Genomic DNA, 19,580 nt, shown 5'->3' on the forward strand with positions numbered 1-19,580 from the left:
AAAGATTGATCTGTTGAAAGCAGTAATTTTTGAGTAGATACTAAATGTCTCCTCTTATTCAAATGTGACATTGAAGGGGTAAATACAACATATTTGTCCATCGGAAACTATAGTTGCCGCACATTAAAATAAAATTTTCAAGAAAAAAAAACCTTGAGGAAAATAAATGCAGGACATGTTCACATAGGACCACTATTAACATGACTATATGCATGAAACCATTTGGAAAAAATTTTAGCACAAATGGGACAGAGCTGGAAAATTACCAAGAAGGAGGAACTTAAAAGTCAGTCGAAGATGTTATAATGGACACCTTCGAGATCTGCCTGACCATTTTGCCTCAAGAACAGAGCAAGCTGGGAAAGAGGAAGCCAGGAGATGTGCAAATAAGAATCATACTTCACTTACTGTCGAGAACACACCGGGATGCTATTCATACGATTTGCCCTCAAGCTGGTTAAACTACTGATGTGAGAAAAACAATTTGGCCTCATTATATTATCATGTAGTATTCAATTAGTATGACGTGGTTGAATAAGGAGGTCATGTTAATACGATTCACCAATTAATTGTTATATATATATATATATACTTCATTTTTATCTACCCTAAATACAGCTTAACCAATAAAGGACAAACATTTAGAGAAAAATTGGTATATATTTGTAAAACAGAGATTAACCCTAGACCTAATACAACAGTTTACAATTTTAAATTGATTATAACAACAAATTTGGATGGAACAAATCAGCATGCCAATATCACACAACATTGTCACTGTCCACTGACTGTTGATTAAATGTAGCCAAATAAGTTAACTTCCATAATTATAAAGGACATCAAGATATATAAACTTGCAAAAGTCTGCATGTTAACTGAGGACTGTTCGGACATGATCTAATGCAAACATTTGTGTCACTGTTCTACCCAGCTCTTCAGTTTCAGTTTCTCTTCACCTTCTTGAACTGAGAACTAGAACAACACAAGAACATTTTGTTCATTTATGCACTGTCTGAACCTCGCCTCACCTCACATAAGAACAATTCAACCAGTGCTGCAACATTCTTCAAAACCTTTAGAAATGAAATGTGAAACACACTTCTTACACTTTATTATAGATAGTTTCTTCATAATGTTTAGAAATGAAATTTGTTGCAAAGTTATTATTATTTATTTTTTGTCTATCTTTCATTCATACTGAAAGTGTTTGATTTCAAAATACAGAATGAGAAGCCACCTTGCTTCAATTTGCATCACATTTATTTCCCCTTTGTGTAACACTGTGCTATTAATATACACTAGGAAAAAATATTATAATCACATTTTATGAAAGATGGTACTGCACTGCAAAAAAATACACAGTTTATTTAGTTTATTTTTTCATTATCTGATTAAAATGTTAATAGCTAAACATTGTTTTCTTGGGAACAACTGCTTTAATTGTAAATTAATTTTACTGTGTTTAACAGGGTTCTATCAATCTAAAGCAGTACTGTAAAATCTAATCAAACAATTTAGTTTGATGATATCAATGAGTCAAAAAAATTTGTTATTCTCTCACTGAGATATGACTAACTTTACCTCGTACTTTCCATCGTGTACGTTGACCACATCATTTTTGAAAGTCTGCTATAGATATACTTTTCTGAATTGTAATATAAGTGTATGCATTTCTTAAAAGTTACAGAACTGAAAGGAAGAATATAACATGAATGGCACTTTTAAATGTTTTCTTCACATGATTTGAATAAAAATTAATCAGATTGTCTTTCTTACTGTAACACATCTTCTTTAATAAAATAAGATAATTGTAGTAAATAACAACTCATGTAAATTATTTGTTTTTATGCTTGTAGGAAAATAGACAAAGTCCACATGAAATATTGAAATAAAAACCCAAAACCATTGTGGCATAAGTGTCACATTCATTAAAATGCCACTAAAAATCTGTGTGTGTGTGTGTGTGTGTGTGTGTGTGTGTGTGTGTGTGTGTGTGTGTGTGTGTGTGTGTGTGTGTGTGTTTTAATAAAAGAGGGTCAGGGTGCTCATGAGAGGAACAAGTAACAGCATCAGAGAAGCACACAGACAAGAAGCCTCAGATGCCTTCACTTGATCTGGGAACCACTTATCTGTCAACAGAGAATATAACACAACACAGTTAATTGTAATGTTTTGACAGTGGAAATCATCAGACACCTTTATTTACAAATGATTAAAATAAATTCAATGTTCACCTGTGTTCCCTTCAGACATCGTCAGAGGACCCATGGATATGGAAGCACTGTCATGGAAGTTCAGAGACCTGCCCTCTCTCCGCTGGTGTCCAGAGTTACAGTCCTAAAAGAGAAAGAGGCAAAATATATCTGTGTAAAAATCATTGAACAAAAATAAATAATAAAGGAGTGCACAAAGTCTCCAGCAGAGGACAGCAAACCTAACCAATAGGGACACATTAAGGGCTGATATTTAGTGTTTGATCAAAGGAGTTTATAAATGGCAGATTCGTAATCCTTCAAATATTCAAAACTCACTACGGGGCAGCTATTGCTTGACAGAAGGCACAGGTGAACAGTACAGTGCAGGTAAAGCTTAGTGGAGTTTGCAGTGAAGATGAACATCCTGAAGGAGAAACGGCTAGATGTTGAGACGCCGTTCTGCAGCAGCTCCACTGTGTCGTCAATTGGATTGGGACACCTGAGAATAGCAATTATAACAATCAACAAATCAAATTTTGAGTTCAGTAGAGACATTCAACCCTAAAGTGATTTCATGTACATCATCATATTTTCATTTCATGTGCAAAAAATGGAATCTGTGCTTTAAGCATTAGAAACAGCTTTACTCTGTGACGATGAGATCCCAGCGGAGACTGTAATCAGGATCATTCACAGGTGTAGCCCAACACGTGTCCATCACCAGAGCAAACTGACGGCTGTCAACCCCCTCGACACGAACTTCCACATTCATCTTCTGGTCGAGCTCTGCATCCACTCTACCAGTGAAGGGCCGAGTAAACTCATCATCCTCATATGGAGTCATCCGCACCTGATATCTCCCTTCACCAGCGGGGAGGGTCTCGTGCACAATGCTGTAAAATAATGCACAGATCCATTTTAAAATTACTTAGTTTTAAGGGTAAAATATATATTTTTGGTTTAGAGAATATTACAATAATTACTTGTTAAGACATTTATTTTTCTGCTTAAGAGATTAGTTCATTGAAAAACTTGTTCATCATTATTCACAGAAAACGTTGACTTGGCTGTTTTTGGTGGTGCATTTGTGAGAGCTCTTTACAGAAGTTGTGATGTCTGAATTGTAAGCAATTTGTTTGTTTGAGTCTCATCTTATTGAATAATGATATGGGTCATACAGGCCATTTTTATAATACACTTGTGTAGGTTTTTTTTTTTTTTGGAGCTTGGAAATCCTCAAGAGAGTTAATGGTAAACAACCAGTAAAACTCCACAGAACAAATAAAGGCATGAGAATTTCAACAATATGATGGTGAGAAAATTTCCATTTAGTGAACTAATCAGAAATCATATTTGACTCACACCTCTCCAGTGGGTTGATTTCCGCATTCATGGAAAGTGTTTGTGTTTGAGGATAAACACAGCTGAAAGAAAGCTTAAGGATTTTTTCTCTGCTGATGAGACCTTCTGACCTCGGTGCCCCCAGAATAAAGTTACTGTAGATGAAGTGGGTGCCATTGGCCTGTGGATAAAATGTATACATATTTTTGCAATTTAGCTAAAATTGAATAAAAAATAGCAGTCAAGTGAAAAACTAGTAGGTTAAATATTAATGGTGGAGAATGCGGGCACAAGTCCCAGTCTTTTTTTTTAGGTAGTGTAACCCTTGCCTCTTGTGCACCCTTCCCCACTGAATCTGTTTAAGACTTTAAGTAGTTTCTAGCATACTCTGTTTAGGCCCTCCAAAGAATCAATCTGTATCAAAACGATGGGCCCAAACAATCCTCCCTAGAGACTTCTCTAAGTCTCAAAGAGATTCCCCATGTGGTCAAATCAAACTCTGCTGGTTCTATCAGGCATTATACATGTTTGGATGGTGTATTTCAATAGATTGAATAGTTAGTCCTACCACAAGATTTGTACCACAGATGTGTTCATCGTTATCAAATTGGAATTCCACTCTGCCATTCCGGACCGTTCCTTTGCAGCTGGGATCATTGAGGTGTAAGACATCAGCTGGAAAACCAGCCTCAAAGAGCTGACAGCGAGACACAGACATGGAGCCAGAGCTGCTTTCACAGGTTTCTGAGAAATCTGAGAGAGAAAAAAAAACAGTATAATTAACTGAAAAACGGTGTATTTTTTCACATTTTGTTGTGGAATGATACGAACCGAAAGAGTCATGATGCTGTCGTTGTCTGTGATTTTCACATAAACAGCCATAAACACCATTATGCATCCCGCACTTTTCATCCTCAGAGCAGCTGAGTTCAGAGCAGGGATTTCTATTAACTAGGAGGAGAAGTTTTTTGTAAAACAGCGTCTGCTAATACAAAAATCTAAACTAACAACACTAAACATTTTTTTTTTTTTTTGAATGGTACCTTTACTAATTTTATATAAAATCTAAGCTCCTTGGATATGAAATGATTAGCAAAAACAGTGTTTTATATGTCCCCCTTATATGTCACATTCAACTCAAGTCTTGCAGACTCTACTAATGAGCTGATGAGTTGAATCAGTTGTGTTAAATGAGGGAGGCATACAAAAAATGTAGTGGTTGGGGGTCCGCAGGACAGGTTTGAGAAGCACTGATTTAGTGTAACTGCTAACTTTTCTTTAGCAATACAGTGGTGGTCAAATTGTTAGAACACTTGGCATATTTAAGAGGTTTCAGTTGTTTTTGTTGAATTGGTCATTACAATACCCATAAAACAAACTATTGCAATATGCAACTATTTTACTGGCCCCCTCGAAGTCAGGACATCAACGCCATCGAGCAAATTTGGGGCGAGTTGGAAAATAAATGGATAGATCTACTGTACATTCAAAGGAGTTTCAGAGTTCTGAGTTCTGAGTTTCAGAAGACATGGGATAATATTAGTGCTGAAGTTCTCTGGAAAAATATTGACACTATGCCAGAGAGTTGTGCTGCTGTAATTGCTGCAAAAGGTGGACGTACCAAACATTAAAGATTAAAATGGATAAAAACAGTAGCACTCACTTAATTTGATATTTATTGTGCTCAGAGCAACCATCTGCATGTTTCATGAACATTATGAAATGAAATCATGTTTTGGAAGCAAGAGCAACCATCTGCATTCAGATCTGTCAGGTGTTTTAACAATTTTGGCCACCACTGTATTTTAAAAGGTTTTATTAAACACACACAGTGCTGCCTTGTTTTCAAATTAGTAACAGAATCTTCAACACATCATTTGAATTAGCAATAGCTATTCCTGAACTGAATACACAGTGATCTGCGAAGGAACTAATTCTGCTAAATTTAAAACATTATTTAATGTGTTCTATTTCTCACATGTGTCATAACACATAACATGGATCTGATTTATTCATATAAACCAATAATACTGCAGACTGTACATTATATTACCAGTCATTGTGGTTTCGGCTACAGTTTTTCTGCGGTTGTGTTTGCCTCTGGCATAGTGTAGGTATTGTTTATGTTCCACGCATCTAAAAAAAAAAAAAAAAAAGGTTTCATAATAAAACAATGATCTCTTACATAAACAAAGGAGACATGTAATTATATTTACCTGCACAGTATGCCAAATTGCAGGCAATCGGGCTCACAAACTCATAGACATAATAATCTCCTGGACAGGCTTTGACTTTAATGGGATTGGATTGGAAATAGCAGCAGTCATTGTTCCAGTGACCACAGACATCTCGAGTGACCACTCCATCCTCAACTGTTGGATGTCCTCCATTCAGCCAGAGTGGAGCATTAGTGCCACAACTATACTCCTCAACACATGTGTCTGGCATCTGAACGCTCTGATCCTGAATGAAGAGACGATACCAGCCGCTCCAGCTGACCCAAACGTCACACATTATTAGAGAGGAATGTTGATTGTTGGTGGCTCTCCATGGATCGTCCAGGACATTGTAGTTGTAGCAGGGGTCAACAGGGGGAGCTGTTGATATGGACACATTAGAAAAATCACTCACTGAATGAATGTAATATAAATAATTAGTAAGTAATCTCTAGAACACTATTAACTTAGGCTCCCTATTACACTTGTGCTTTAAGTTATTCAAAGCTAAAAAGAGTTTGTCTCTGGTTTAAACATCTCATTCACTGAACAGCATTTACTCCTTTCTGAAGTTCATTTAGCTATGAATTTACTGCTCTCTTGTGCAGTGGGGGGGGGGGGGGCGCATACACAAAGATAATTAGGAGGGTTTAAAAGGAAACAAGACAATACTTTACCAGTGGTTGTAATTGGTGGAGCAATGGATTCTGTGGGTAGAACTGTCTCTGTTGCTGTTGACACGGATATAATGGGCTGCCATGAGGCTTCTGGTATTAAGAACGTTTTTTTTTTATATCAACATCAGTTATTATTAAGCAAAGCCCAGAAAAGACTAAATGACTTCATTACATATGAGCAAATACTCACCTACACAGTAATCTCCACAAAATATTGGTTTGACAAACTCATAAACGTAGTAATTTCCAGGACAGGCTTTGACTCGTATTGGGTGGGATGTGTATTCACAGCAGCCACTCCATGTAGAAGCACAGACCTGACGGGTGACCACTCCATCTTCCAGCTGTGGATGAGGGCCGTTGAGCCACAGTGGCTCATAAGTGCCACACATGCCATAATTAACACATGATTCTGGCATATGGGCATTTTCACCATTGTAGAACAGTCTGTACCAGCCATTCCACTCCACATTATAATCACACATGCCATAGGAGTAATAGTTATTATAGTAAGGATTGTCAGTGGCTCTCCAAGGCTCATCCAGACTGGTGTAGTTGTAGCAGGGATCAACGCTTGGGGTAGTGAAGGATACTATTGGACAAAAAAGTAGAAAGAGAACAGACTCATATTATATATATTCAGTATAATAATATGAATAAAAACCAATCCAATTTGTGTTAAACATGGCAAATGAAAAGTTGAATGAATGTACCTGCACAATATACAGGAGCTGGGATCGAAATTGTTGGTCTGTTAAATTTGTAGACATAATAATCTCCAGGACAAGCTTTGACTTGGATTGGTTCAGATCTGTAGTAACTGCACTGATCATAGTGAGAGCCGTAAATTTCACGAGTAACAACTCCATCTTCTATACGAGGATGAGAGCCACCAAGATACAGAGAACTAAAACCTCCACATGACATGTAATAAAAACACCACTCAGGCATCTGAGCACTTGATCCATTAATGAAGAGTCGATACCAGCCATCCCATTCAACACGAGTGTCATCATGATCAGAGATGTATCCATACATAGACCAGTAATTGAATGTACTTCTCCAGTAATTGTCAAGTATGTTGTAATTATTGCATGGGTCATAATCTGTTAGTGGAAGACCAAAACAGACCAGTCATATAGTATTTTAATGAGCAACTTCACAAGTGCAGATCTGAACTAATCAAACATATTAACACAAACAGTTTCACTGCAAAAAAAAATAAAAATAGAGAGAGAGCGAGACTAGGGGGGTGGGGTGTACAGTATATGAATCAATTCAAATGTAACTTACTCAAGGGGATGCTGGATCCAGTGATTATATCTGGACTGACAGTGGAAACCGGCCATGAAATGGTGTTGACATCTGCAAAGGACATTCAAGACACTATTGAAGTAATTTGAAAAGTTTTGAAAGACTTTGTTTAAAAAATGATAAAAAAGCACTGTACCTGTGCAGTATCCTGAACACCAGAATTGTGTGGATTCACAAGTTCATAGACATAGTAATTGTCTGGACACGCTTTCACTCTGATGGGGTTTGTCTTGTATTCACAGCAGATGCCCCAATAAGACCCTGCACAGACCTCTCTAGTCACCACTCCATCCTCTATCTGAGGATGAGGACCATTGAGCCATAGATTATAGTCTGTGTTACAGGTGTATGAATCCACACAGGTCTCTGACATCTGGATGTCCATTCCGTAGTAGAAAAGCCGGTACCAGCCATTCCAGGAGAAAGATTCATCACAAATGTAATCTCCACTCTCATTGTTGGCTCTCCAGGGACGATCCAGAGACTCATAGTTGTAGCAGGGATCACTGCTGATGTTGCTGAAAGCAACTGTCATAGAGTTTGCAAAAGTACTGTTAAAATACTGGGACCCACTTTTTATTAAGTGTCATCAATTACAATATTCTAAAATTCAAATTTATAATTTAACCTACTGTGCAGACACATGATATTTACATTGTACTTATATTTAACAATACATGCAATCAGTTACTGCTGTAATTCATTTCTGTATGTACAAATGATTTCTGGAAGAACACCGTTGACTCGTCCCTTACTCCTTAATGTACCCGTAAACGTAACCATATCACCAAACCTGTCTCAACCCCAGGAGTGCCATTAAAGGGTATAGGGTGCAGAATATGCTGGGCATATGGGCCCAAGACTCTAGGGGGCCCCAAATCACCACTATGGTTGATTTTTTTTTTTTTTTTTTTTTAATTAATTAAAAAATATTTTTTATATATATATACAAGAAGACGTTAACTAATAATATTTTAGTAAAATAAAATTAAAATCATAGAAAGTGAGATGTGAATGTGAGCATATCTACACCTTTTGATAAAATGTTAGAAAAATGGGCAAGCATGAAAACAAGACGTTCAAATTTAATTGTGTGTTGCCTTTATGTCTGAAAAGTTTAGGACAAGAAACTTTAAATTTTGCTGGCTACTGTGAAACTGTCTTGCTGAAACAGTGAAAGCAGTGCAATTTATCAATGCCTTTGTTATTTTAGTATGTGAGCTAACCTCATGTTGAAACTAATGTGAGCTGGTGTTTAGGCTTACACACAAACAGCCTAAAATTTAAACAAAAGGTTCATTATCTTTAGCCAGAGGTCAGGTGAAATATGTAAACAAATACATTATAAACTAAGAAATTTACTGATTCTGTTATATCACCATTCACTTAAAAAAAAACTGTAAAAATAGGGCACAATGTGTTGTATTGATTTGAAGGAATTTTCCATATAGATTTTTTTACAGTTGTTTCACATATATTTTGAATTTTGCACTTCACTGCATTGTGTTTTATGTGCTATAAGGGGGTGTGGTGAGACCTACGTAATGGTTAATGGATGGCACATCATTGATTCTAACTGGCTAAACCATATTAATTTCATTAAACAATCCATTAAAATATGTTAACTAATAATTAACCTTGATCATTTACTCTGGATGTTGACTTTTAAACAATTTCTGACAACATTTTACAGAGAAAAAAAAACATTAAAAATGCACCTGCACAATATGACGGATCGGGGGCTGATATGTTGGGTTTTACAAATTCATAGACGTAATAATCTCCTGGACAGGCTTTGACTTGGATGGATGTGGATGTGTAGTCGCCACACTGAGAGGAAGGCGCCCACAACCACTCCCACCACCACAACGAATTACTTCCCAAGACTTCACGGGTCACCACTCCATCCTCAAGTGTTGGATGAGAGTCGTTGAGATACAGTCCAGTGTAACCACCACATCCCAGATTACTCACACACCACTCAGACATCTGGGCACTTTCTCCATTCAGATACAGCCGATACCAGCCACTCCATTCAACAAGGGTGTCATCATTTCCCAAATATTCATATGGGCTTTGTTGTATGTCTCTCCAGTATTCATCAAGAGTGGTGTATTCATAGCATGGATCAGAGCTGGAAGTTGTAGATTCTGTGAGAACAAAAAAACAGCCCTGTGATGATACATAGTAACTGAATAAGTGTCAAAAACTGGTACATTAGAGATACAGTTGCATCTTTATAACCGAGAAAATATTTGGATAATAAGATGGATAATATGATTCTCGCTATTTAAAAAAGACCTAGATCTTAACTGAGCAGTTTCTAGCAACTCTATCACTATTTGATTACAAGTTTAAATGACAATGACAATGTAAGACTGGCTTGATTTCCTGAAAAACCTGGACTCAGGAACTTTCACAGAAACCGAACACTATGCAATGATTCCTTTTCACATCTGCGATTTTCTCAGAAGCGGGAATCTTTATAGTTAGATAAACTTCTATAGCAGTAAATAGGAGACTACATCAATATACTTTCTGTGTCCCATTTGCTCAGATGGCAAAATAAATACCCCGCTATGTATTTTCATGACTTTCAAAAAGAGGGGAAAAAGAGATTAGTAATGGCAGTCAGAAAAGAAAGTTGTCATATGTTCCATATTTACCCACAGCAGCTGTTTTAGAAATATCCTTGCTGCAGTGTAATTAATTTTTTTTTCGTAACCTGATGCAAAAGTAATATGATACAAAGTACAGTGTTATAATTGTACATATATATTTTTTTTTAACTTGGATTGAAAAACTGCTGGATTTACGATGCTGATGACAATTGAAAGGCATCACCGTCTGAGAAAATGGTGCATATACAGTACTATGGCAAGCTGGTGTAACATTTAATCCTTAAATGTACTAGTATCAGTTTTAACACTACTAGTATTTTTAGATACTAGTATCTATGCCAGTAGTACTTATTTTTTAGCTACTAGTGCTTATTCTTAAGCTTTTAAGTGCTTATTATTTAGGTTCTGGTATATTTTTGAAAATACTAGTGTTTAATCGTTAGATACTAGTTCTTATTTATTATATACTATTACTTATTTCAATGCTAATTATTCTATTGTTACTAGTAACACATTTCAAATTTTGATAACACTTTATGTTAAGGGGATAGTTCACCCAAAAAATCAAAATTATGTCATTAATGACGCACCCTCATGTCGTTCCAAACCCGTGAGACCTCCATTCATCTTCGGAACACAGTAGCCTATAAGATATTTTAGATTTAGTCCGAGAGCTTTCTGTCCCTCCATTGAGAATGTATGTACGGTATACTGTCCACGTCCAAAAGGGTAATAAATACATCTTCAAAATAGTCCATGTGACATCAAAGGGGCCGTTAGAATTTTTTGAAGCATCGAAAATACATTTTGGTCCAAAAATATCAAAAACTACGACTTTATTCAGCATTGACTTCTCTCCCGGGTCTGTTATGAGCGCGTTCACCTCACATCCGGTTCGCGAACGAATCACTCGATGTAACCGGATCTTCTTGAACCAGTTCACCAAATCGAACTGAATCGTTTGAAACGGTTCGCGTCAACAATAAGCATTAATCCACCAATGACTTAAGCTGTTAACTTTTTTAACATGGCTGACACTCCCTCTGAGTTCAAATAAACATCAATATCCCGGAGTAATTCATTTACTCAAACAGTACACTGACTGGAACCGAGCCAGATGACGAACGAAACATTGACTCGTTCTCGAGTCAAGAACCGGTTGCATCGGTTTTCGGATCACCGGTAGTGATGGGAAGTTCTGTTCTTCTCCGCGAACCGGTTCTTTCGGACAGTTTGATTCAATAAACCGGTTGCCGAAAACGGTTCACCAGTTCTTTTGCGCTCGACGTAATGACTTCATTGGCGATGATTGCCCTTGATTGAAGCCTTCGGTTTACCCGCGCTCATAACATTAGCACAGAATCGGTTCAGAATCAATCACCAAAAGAACCAGTTCAGTTCAGACGTGCTGTGTGTCAGTCTGAATCACGCATGCGCAGTATCATCAGCTCCTCGGTTCTCGAATCGGACGCGTCCGACAGAAACGGTTCTTGACTCGAGAACGAGTCAATGTTTCGTTCGTTATCTGGCTCGGTTCAGTCAGTGTACTGTTTGAGTAAAGTGAAAAGTGAAAGTGACGTGACATTCAGCCAAGTATGGTGACCCATACTCAGAATTCATGCTCTGCATTTAACCCATCCGAAGTGCACGCACACAGAGCAGTGAACACACACACACACTGTGAACACACACCAGGAGCAGTGGGCAGCCATTTTATGCTGCGGCGCCCGGGGAGCAGTTGTGGGTTCGATGCCTTGCTCAAGGGCACCTAAGTCATGGTATTGAAGGTGGAGAGAGAACTGTACATGCACTCCCCCCACCCACAATTCCTGCCGGCCCGAGACTCAAACTCACAACCCTTCGATTGGGAGTTTGAATTTATAACCTTTGGTTTACGACTTCCCACAAGTTTGTTTGTTCGGGATATTGGTTTATTTGAACTCAGAGTTAACAGCTTAAGTCATTTGTGGATTAATGCTTATTGTTGACGCGAACCGTTTCAAACGATTCAGTTCGATTTGGTGAACTGGTTCAAGAAGATCCGGTTACATCGAGTGATTCGTTCGCGAACCGGATGTGAGGTGAACGCGCTCATAACAGACCCGGGAGAGAAGTCAATGCTGAATAAAGTCGTAGTTTTTGATATTTTTGGACCAAAATGTATTTTCGATGCTTCAAAAAATTCTAACGGACCCTCTGATGTCACATGGACTACTTTGAAGTTGTTTTTATTACCTTTCTGGACGTGGACAGTATACCGTACATACATTCTCAATGGAGGGACAGAAAGCTCTCGGACTAAATCTAAAATATCTTATACTGTGTTCCGAAGATGAACGGAGGTCTCACGGGTTTGGAACGACATGAGGGTGAGTCATTAATGATATAATTTTGATTTTTGGGTGAACTATCCCTTTAAGGTGTCCTTGTTACACGTTAAATGTACATTTTATTATAATAACAATAAATTATGCATAATTACATGCAAGTAACCTTAATCCTAACCATAGAGTAAGTACATGTAGTTAATTAATTTTTGTATGTTTTTTGATTTATTATTTGTATGTTTAAAGGATTAGTTAAAATAAAGTGTAACCCAAATATCTAATAATGGGTTCCAGCATCTAAAAATAAAAGTAAAAATGTACCTAATGAATATCTACTTATATATAAACAATTTTACTAAGAAATGGAAATTGAATACTAGCCAAAACTGAATAGGCATTATCTGAGTGACAGATATATGATCCTAAAGGGACATAATTAGTTGGGCTGCCCCCTAATAGTCAACTAACAGTTAGTCGACCAGAAGAGGCTTGGTCGACCAAAATTGTATTGGTGACTTAGTCGCAGAATTTTTTTTTTGAAATTCCACAGGCGAAGTCACATGGTCTGTGACGAACATACACGCAGTGGGTGGTATATGGTATTGTTGTAGGTCAGTCTGTGGTTCCATATGCTCGCCTATCATTCATGTACCTCAAATATGGCTTATCATATGAAATATGTAAGAAGCAACTTTATGGCCACTCAATCTAATGATAACCTAGAGAAATGTGCGCTGTTTAAGTGTCTGTGTGGAGTGTGGAAGCGCCAGAGTGGTCACTTGCTCTTAAAGGGGTCATATGATGCTGCTAAAAAAAACATTATTTTGTGTATTTTGTGTAATGAAATGTGTTTATGCGGTTTAAGGTTAAAAAAAAACAAATTATTTTCCACATACTGTACATTATTGTTTCTCCTCTATGCCCCGCCTTCTGAATCGCATTGATTTTTACAAAGCTCATCGTTCTGAAAAGCGAGGTGTGCTGTGATTGGCCAGCTATCCAGTGCATTGTGATTGGCTGAATGCCTCAAGCATGTGACGGAAATGTTACGCCTCTTAGCATATTGTGATGCCTTGTCTGGCTGGAACGACGAGACATAAACATAAAACCCATTATAAACGTGATATAAATATGATTTCTAGTCGTGTCTTCTTTTGGAAGGCATAAACAAAGTAGTTTCGTTTTCTCATTGAAACAGCATCACACACCGTGGCCTTGAGTGAGCAGAGGCCGGAGGCCTAGAGTGAGCCGCAGCTGGCTTGAGTGAGCGGAGGCAGGCGACTTTAGGCGGATTCTACAAAGGATCATACCTTGTGTTTGCGGCAACCACATGTGACGACCCCGGGCTGGACTCCGCATCATCCACAGTGAAAGCCGATTCGGCGATCCACAGTGCAAAGTTGATGTATTTCCTCAGCGACCAGCACGGATCAGCTCCAGGCATGACGAAGCGAAGGTCAAACAAAGTAGTTTCGCTTTACCAGTGAAACACACAGTGTCTATACGACATAGATGCAGCGGCAGCAACAATACCGCAATGAGAATAAAAGGTACACCTTCTTTCTTTGCGTGAACATCTGGGCGGCGTTATGCAAATCTTCCCACATACTGACGTAGAGATGTGGGGGCGTGTTAGAACGACCCGTTTCAGGGGGGCGAGGACGAGTCTCAACTTTTATAAAGAATATCTCTTTGGATTTGAGACTTTAGTCTTTGCAACTTTACAGATCTTCTTTATTCACCAAGAGCTTGTAACACCCCAAAGAGAAAGGAAAAATTTGAAATCGCATCATATGACCCCTTTAAAATACTCCCTCATTTTTGGTCATACAGATGAGAGTAATACATCTTTCAAATCTGTAAAGACTCTACGTTTATTTGTGTGCACTCGCAATAACAACAAAACAGTGCGCTTTTGTAAAATAATGAAAGCAAACAGGATGGATGCGTATTCTGCTGTCTCGGTCTCTGTGAATTTGAGCGCGAAGTATATTTTCACTGCCTTACAGATATGAAGACATATCTATAGAGAGTGAAATATCGACTTTCAAATGAACCAATTCAAATGGAAAACAAATATTCTAAGATTATGTAATCCATATGAAACATGCATTCAGGCCGGCTTCATCTCTTAAACCAAAAACAAAAAACACTAGTTTTTTAATGAATTATTAAAATGTTAATGCAGTCTCCTTACTGTTTTTCCCTGACACATTCATAATCATTACTTCTGCTGGTGTGATATGGCAAGCTTTATGCGTGTGCTTAAGCGCTTATTAGGCTATGAAGGCAATTATAGGCTCAGGATTATGATTTAAATGGTTTATTAACAAACGTGTGATTAGTCGGCTAATGCTTAAAATGAAACAAATTCAATCGTTAAGCGTTTTTCCTCTTTTTAGAAAACCACGTTTTTCTGCACATATTATGCTTTAGTAAGGTGTGTACAGAATGTGGTCTTTTAATATCACTGTCACTGTGCATTAAGCGTGTTCTTTATATAAGAGGAAAATGGTGACATTTTTCACAATCATAACAAAAAAATCAAATACTGCCTTAAACTCAATAGCGAAAAGGCAGCGCTATTCTGCAGGTATGGCGGATAAACAAAGCAGTTTCCCAGAGCTCAACGCGGTGTTACGTCACATTCTCATGCTTTGAGGAAATGGCTGGGAAAGTGTGTGGAAAGAATTGGCTGTAGCCTTCAGATAGAACAACACTTCTTATGGAGAACAGGAAGGTTAACATTAACATACAGCAACTCCCACACAGAAACTGTTTTTTTCTCTCTTATTGCTATCAAATGGTTAATTGTAAATTCCTTTGGACTCAAAGGAAAAAAGTTTTGCTGTGTGGTTGAATCTTCACATACTTCACAAACAGTTTCATTACACAAAACGGAACAACTTCTCTCCATATCTTTTTACAGATCAGTACAGCATATGCTTAATTAGCTGTTTTACATACTTAAATATTAAGGTATACAGGATAGCATTGGGGAAAGTTCAGTTTTACACAATGTTTAAACACAATGTCTGGGTAAATCTGTAATATGTGCAGCTGTTTCCATACCATTATTTACACAACATACTGTATATTTCATTTGAAAAAGATGAGACAGAATGTTGTTGCTGATTTTATGAGCACAACTCACACAGAAAAACAAATGGGTGGCATCTGGAAAGATTAAATTTTTCAACTTTGAATCAGTCAACTGTGAAGTCTTAACCAAACTTTTCAAGGTAAAGAAAATATTTAAGTAATTAAGCAATATTTATCTAAAACATTTTTCTGTCAAAACAAAAATTAAGTTGTTGAAAAAAATATATACATTTTTTTTTGGTAAGCTAATAAAAAAAGTTTGAAAAGTCAAATTTTCCTGAAAATGTAGATACATAGAAATTATTATTATTATTATTATTATTATTATTATTATTATTATTATTATTATTATTATTATTATTATTATTATTATTAAATAAATAGTATGTGAAGTTTGCCCATTGATTGTTTTGTTTTGTTTTTGTTTTTGTTTTTTTGTTAATTAAATACACAATGTAAACATAATGGACTGACATGAAAGAAAGTATCATTACAATATCATTCTAATGCACATGACAGACTGTAAATCACTCACCATTAATCAGCAGCAGAAGTGACACACACAGTGAGATCAGAAACCTCATTGTGACTAATGACTCCTCCTGCACCTGCACACACATATACAATATATTTGCACACATGAAAAGTTTCTCATATGTTACACTTTATTTTGAGGATATTTGCACATAAATAACTTTACCTGAGGTCAAATGCTGCTGTAGAGCAAACTCGGAGATTCTCTCTTCAGCAGCTGAATACAGTGATGATGAGCTGCATCTCATCAGTGCCTTTAATAACTGTGGGTGGGCCTTTACTGGATTTGTCTACAATAATTTAAATAATTTTCTCATGTGACATGAAGATATTTATTTGAATGGACTGCTTCCTTGTGTGCACCTGATTTTAGAAATTCTTTCACTCTACTCAAATAAATGTAAATGGAATGATGAAGAACAAGTACTTTTTCCAAAACAGCTTTACAAAAACAGTATAACAAACCATCCAGTGAGTGAGCTAAAGGTGACTGGAAGGATTTATTAGATTTTAGATTTTAATTGTGTATAAATAATGTTTAACCAATAACATTAAAATAATTTGTTCATACTAAGACCACTGAGGCACGCAGGTGATCAAGTGATATGAGGTTTATGAGATGTGCAGACTTACAAGATCATAACATAATGCAAATAACAACTCAAACTTAAACCAAAAAGAACATTGTAATGTCTTTAAAGCAGCTGGGAAACAGCATGCTAGTTAGCAGGTTAACATTATAACATTAGGCAAATTCATGAGTATCTAATATTCAGGTACACAAAATGAAGGGGGGACAAAAGAAAGAAAAAGCAACTAATAACATTAATGGAACTAGATTTATAAAGAAAGCATAGAATAAAATCAGGTTAAGCAGGCAAGTATTGTATACTTCCTTGAAGCAAGAATGTGTCACACACACACGCAATACATTTTTAAAAAAAAATGTTGTGCAGGGCATAGGCTATGTCCAGAGGGCTGATCATTTTGTTAAAGCAAGAAAGCATTGGAGCATTTAAGGAAGTGAACACTTTAATGAAGGTTCAGAATTGCACCATTTAGAAATGTCCGATTCCTCTGCTGCACATTTCTGTGTTCACAATTTCTCCTTTGGAAGTGTGCAGACTAATACAAACAGAGCATTTTTACAGCATTTATAAATTTAGGTTATTATTATTTTCTACATCTCATTTTAACAAGTTGAATACATTAAGAGTAATATATCAAATACTGTAACAAAAAGTTTATTAGTTAATACACTACCCATCCAAAAAAAAAATATTTCATTGGAACACCTTTAGCTTTGATTATGGCATGCATTTGCTGTGGCATCATTTCGATAAGCTTCTGCAATGTCACAACATTTATTCCTGTCCAGAGTTGCATTAATTTTTCGCCAGGATCTTGTATTGATGATGGGAGAGTCAGACCGCTGCGCAAAGTCTTCTGCAGCACATCCCAAAGATTCTCATTGGGGTAAAGGTCTGACTCTGGACTCTGTGGTGGCCAATCCATGTGTGAAAACGATGTTGCATGCTCACTGAACCACTCTTTCACAATTTGAGCCCGATGAATCCTGGCATTGTCATCTTGGAATATATCAATCATGTGCCATCAGGGAAGAAAAAATGAATTGATGGAATAACCTGGTCATTCGGATCATGGAAGAAAATATTAATTGATGGAATAAATTGGTTATTAATTATCCAATGGGATTATCTTAAATATGTGCTTAGTTAAATCCAGGTGGTGATTTTTTTTTTTTGGACGGGCAGTGTACATTAGGTATCATGAATTGAATGACAGCGACTCATTTACTGACAAGTACTGAATGTGATATTTCAAAGTGGACAGCCAGGTTGAATGTCATTTTTATACATTATAGGACTTTCAGAAAACCACCAGATTGGACTCCAGACCCATGCTGCTAAGTTTCTAAATGAAGTTGTCATTGTACAGCTGTCAATCACCTAAAGTGGATTTTTCCAGTTGATTGAGATTCACAAAGAACTCTGCTTCAGTGTTACTTTAACACTCTGCAAATTGAGACAATATGTACTCTGAGCAGTTGATTTATCTCTGGGGATTTTGCTGTGTGGAAAGTACCTGTCATGGAAATCTGACTCTCCAGAGTTGTACCACTGCTTGCCATTTACTGGATTTTCTTCATTGCACAGATCTGTTGTGTACTGCATGCTCTGACAGTGACAACATGTTGACCTAAAATCAGATCATGTTCCTGTTAATGTGGATCAGCAAGATTCCCAGAAATAAATAAATTGCCACCAAGGTGTCAGGTTTTTAGAGACAGATAAAAAAAACTGCCCATTGTTTATAGACATCTGAATATAAGGTATTTTCAGCCCTCAAATAACTATACATACAATCAATTAATATCAGAAGTTAGAAGTCAGAAAGAGCTTTATTGCCCAAGTATGTTTGTGCATACAAGGAATATTGTTTTAATTTGTTTTAATGTCACAAGCTTAAAGTACACAGAGATAACAACACAGAGAGAGTAAAAAATAAGATGAGAATAATAATACACGTGTATAAATAAATAAATTTTAATTTGAAATATTTATATATTATATAATAATATTCATATGGTTTTGAACTGGTAATTTTTTTTAGTTTATACACAGTATAATATACAGTATGGTCAGAATATGAACTCACCTAATAATACATGCATGCACAGTATATGTCAAGTTAATTTGTATCTCACATTATCCTGACTTCCTCGCTTGAAAGAGCGACTGGATATAACACTACACCTTGATCTAACAGGCAAAAATGTCTCTCACATCAGTAGTTTAAAACTTTAGGGACCAAAATGTTTTTTTTTTTAAAAGTACTAGAAAACTAAAACTAGAAAACAAAAATAGGTCTTAATAATTTTTATGTTAATTGCTATCAAAATATATGTAATTACGTTGATATGTAATTGCATAAATTAATTTCAAGTTTAAATACATGCAGGTATTTTTTTTTTAAATATAAGTACAATGTAAGAACATGTACACAATAAGTGTGTTATGAATTATGAATTTAAATGTAAGTACATAGTAGTTAAGGCCAACAAAATAAAGTGGGACTAAAAATTGTAATCATTTTGGTTATTTGAAGAATAACTTGACCTCACCACATCTTAGCAGAATTTTTTTTTTTTTTTAATTTTTTATTATTTTTTAAAGAATGGTGTGCCATTTATACAATGAAACATGTGCAACCTATTCAGGAATATCCCAGC

General features: G+C 36.4%; 1 protein-coding gene across 1 annotated transcript; it reads right to left on the reverse strand.

The window, feature by feature from the left end:
• Positions 1–1,187: 1,187 nt before the first annotated feature.
• Positions 1,188–16,671, reverse strand: LOC109100252. Its single transcript, XM_042734860.1, is given in 19 exon segments — positions 1,188–2,129; positions 2,235–2,337; positions 2,532–2,694; positions 2,843–3,088; positions 3,560–3,717; positions 4,105–4,289; positions 4,368–4,487; positions 5,590–5,609; positions 5,642–5,672; positions 5,753–6,133; positions 6,430–6,519; positions 6,620–7,021; positions 7,143–7,535; positions 7,723–7,794; positions 7,880–7,898; positions 7,901–8,271; positions 9,462–9,893; positions 16,329–16,401; positions 16,494–16,671. Coding segments are annotated over 18 exon segments (3,342 nt in total). The 5' UTR covers positions 16,378–16,401; positions 16,494–16,671; the 3' UTR covers positions 1,188–2,022.
• Between the last annotated feature and the right edge of the window lie 2,909 nt (positions 16,672–19,580).

This window comes from Cyprinus carpio, chromosome B12 (genome assembly GCF_018340385.1).
Source record: "Cyprinus carpio isolate SPL01 chromosome B12, ASM1834038v1, whole genome shotgun sequence".
Classification (NCBI taxonomy): Eukaryota; Metazoa; Chordata; class Actinopteri; order Cypriniformes; family Cyprinidae; genus Cyprinus; species Cyprinus carpio.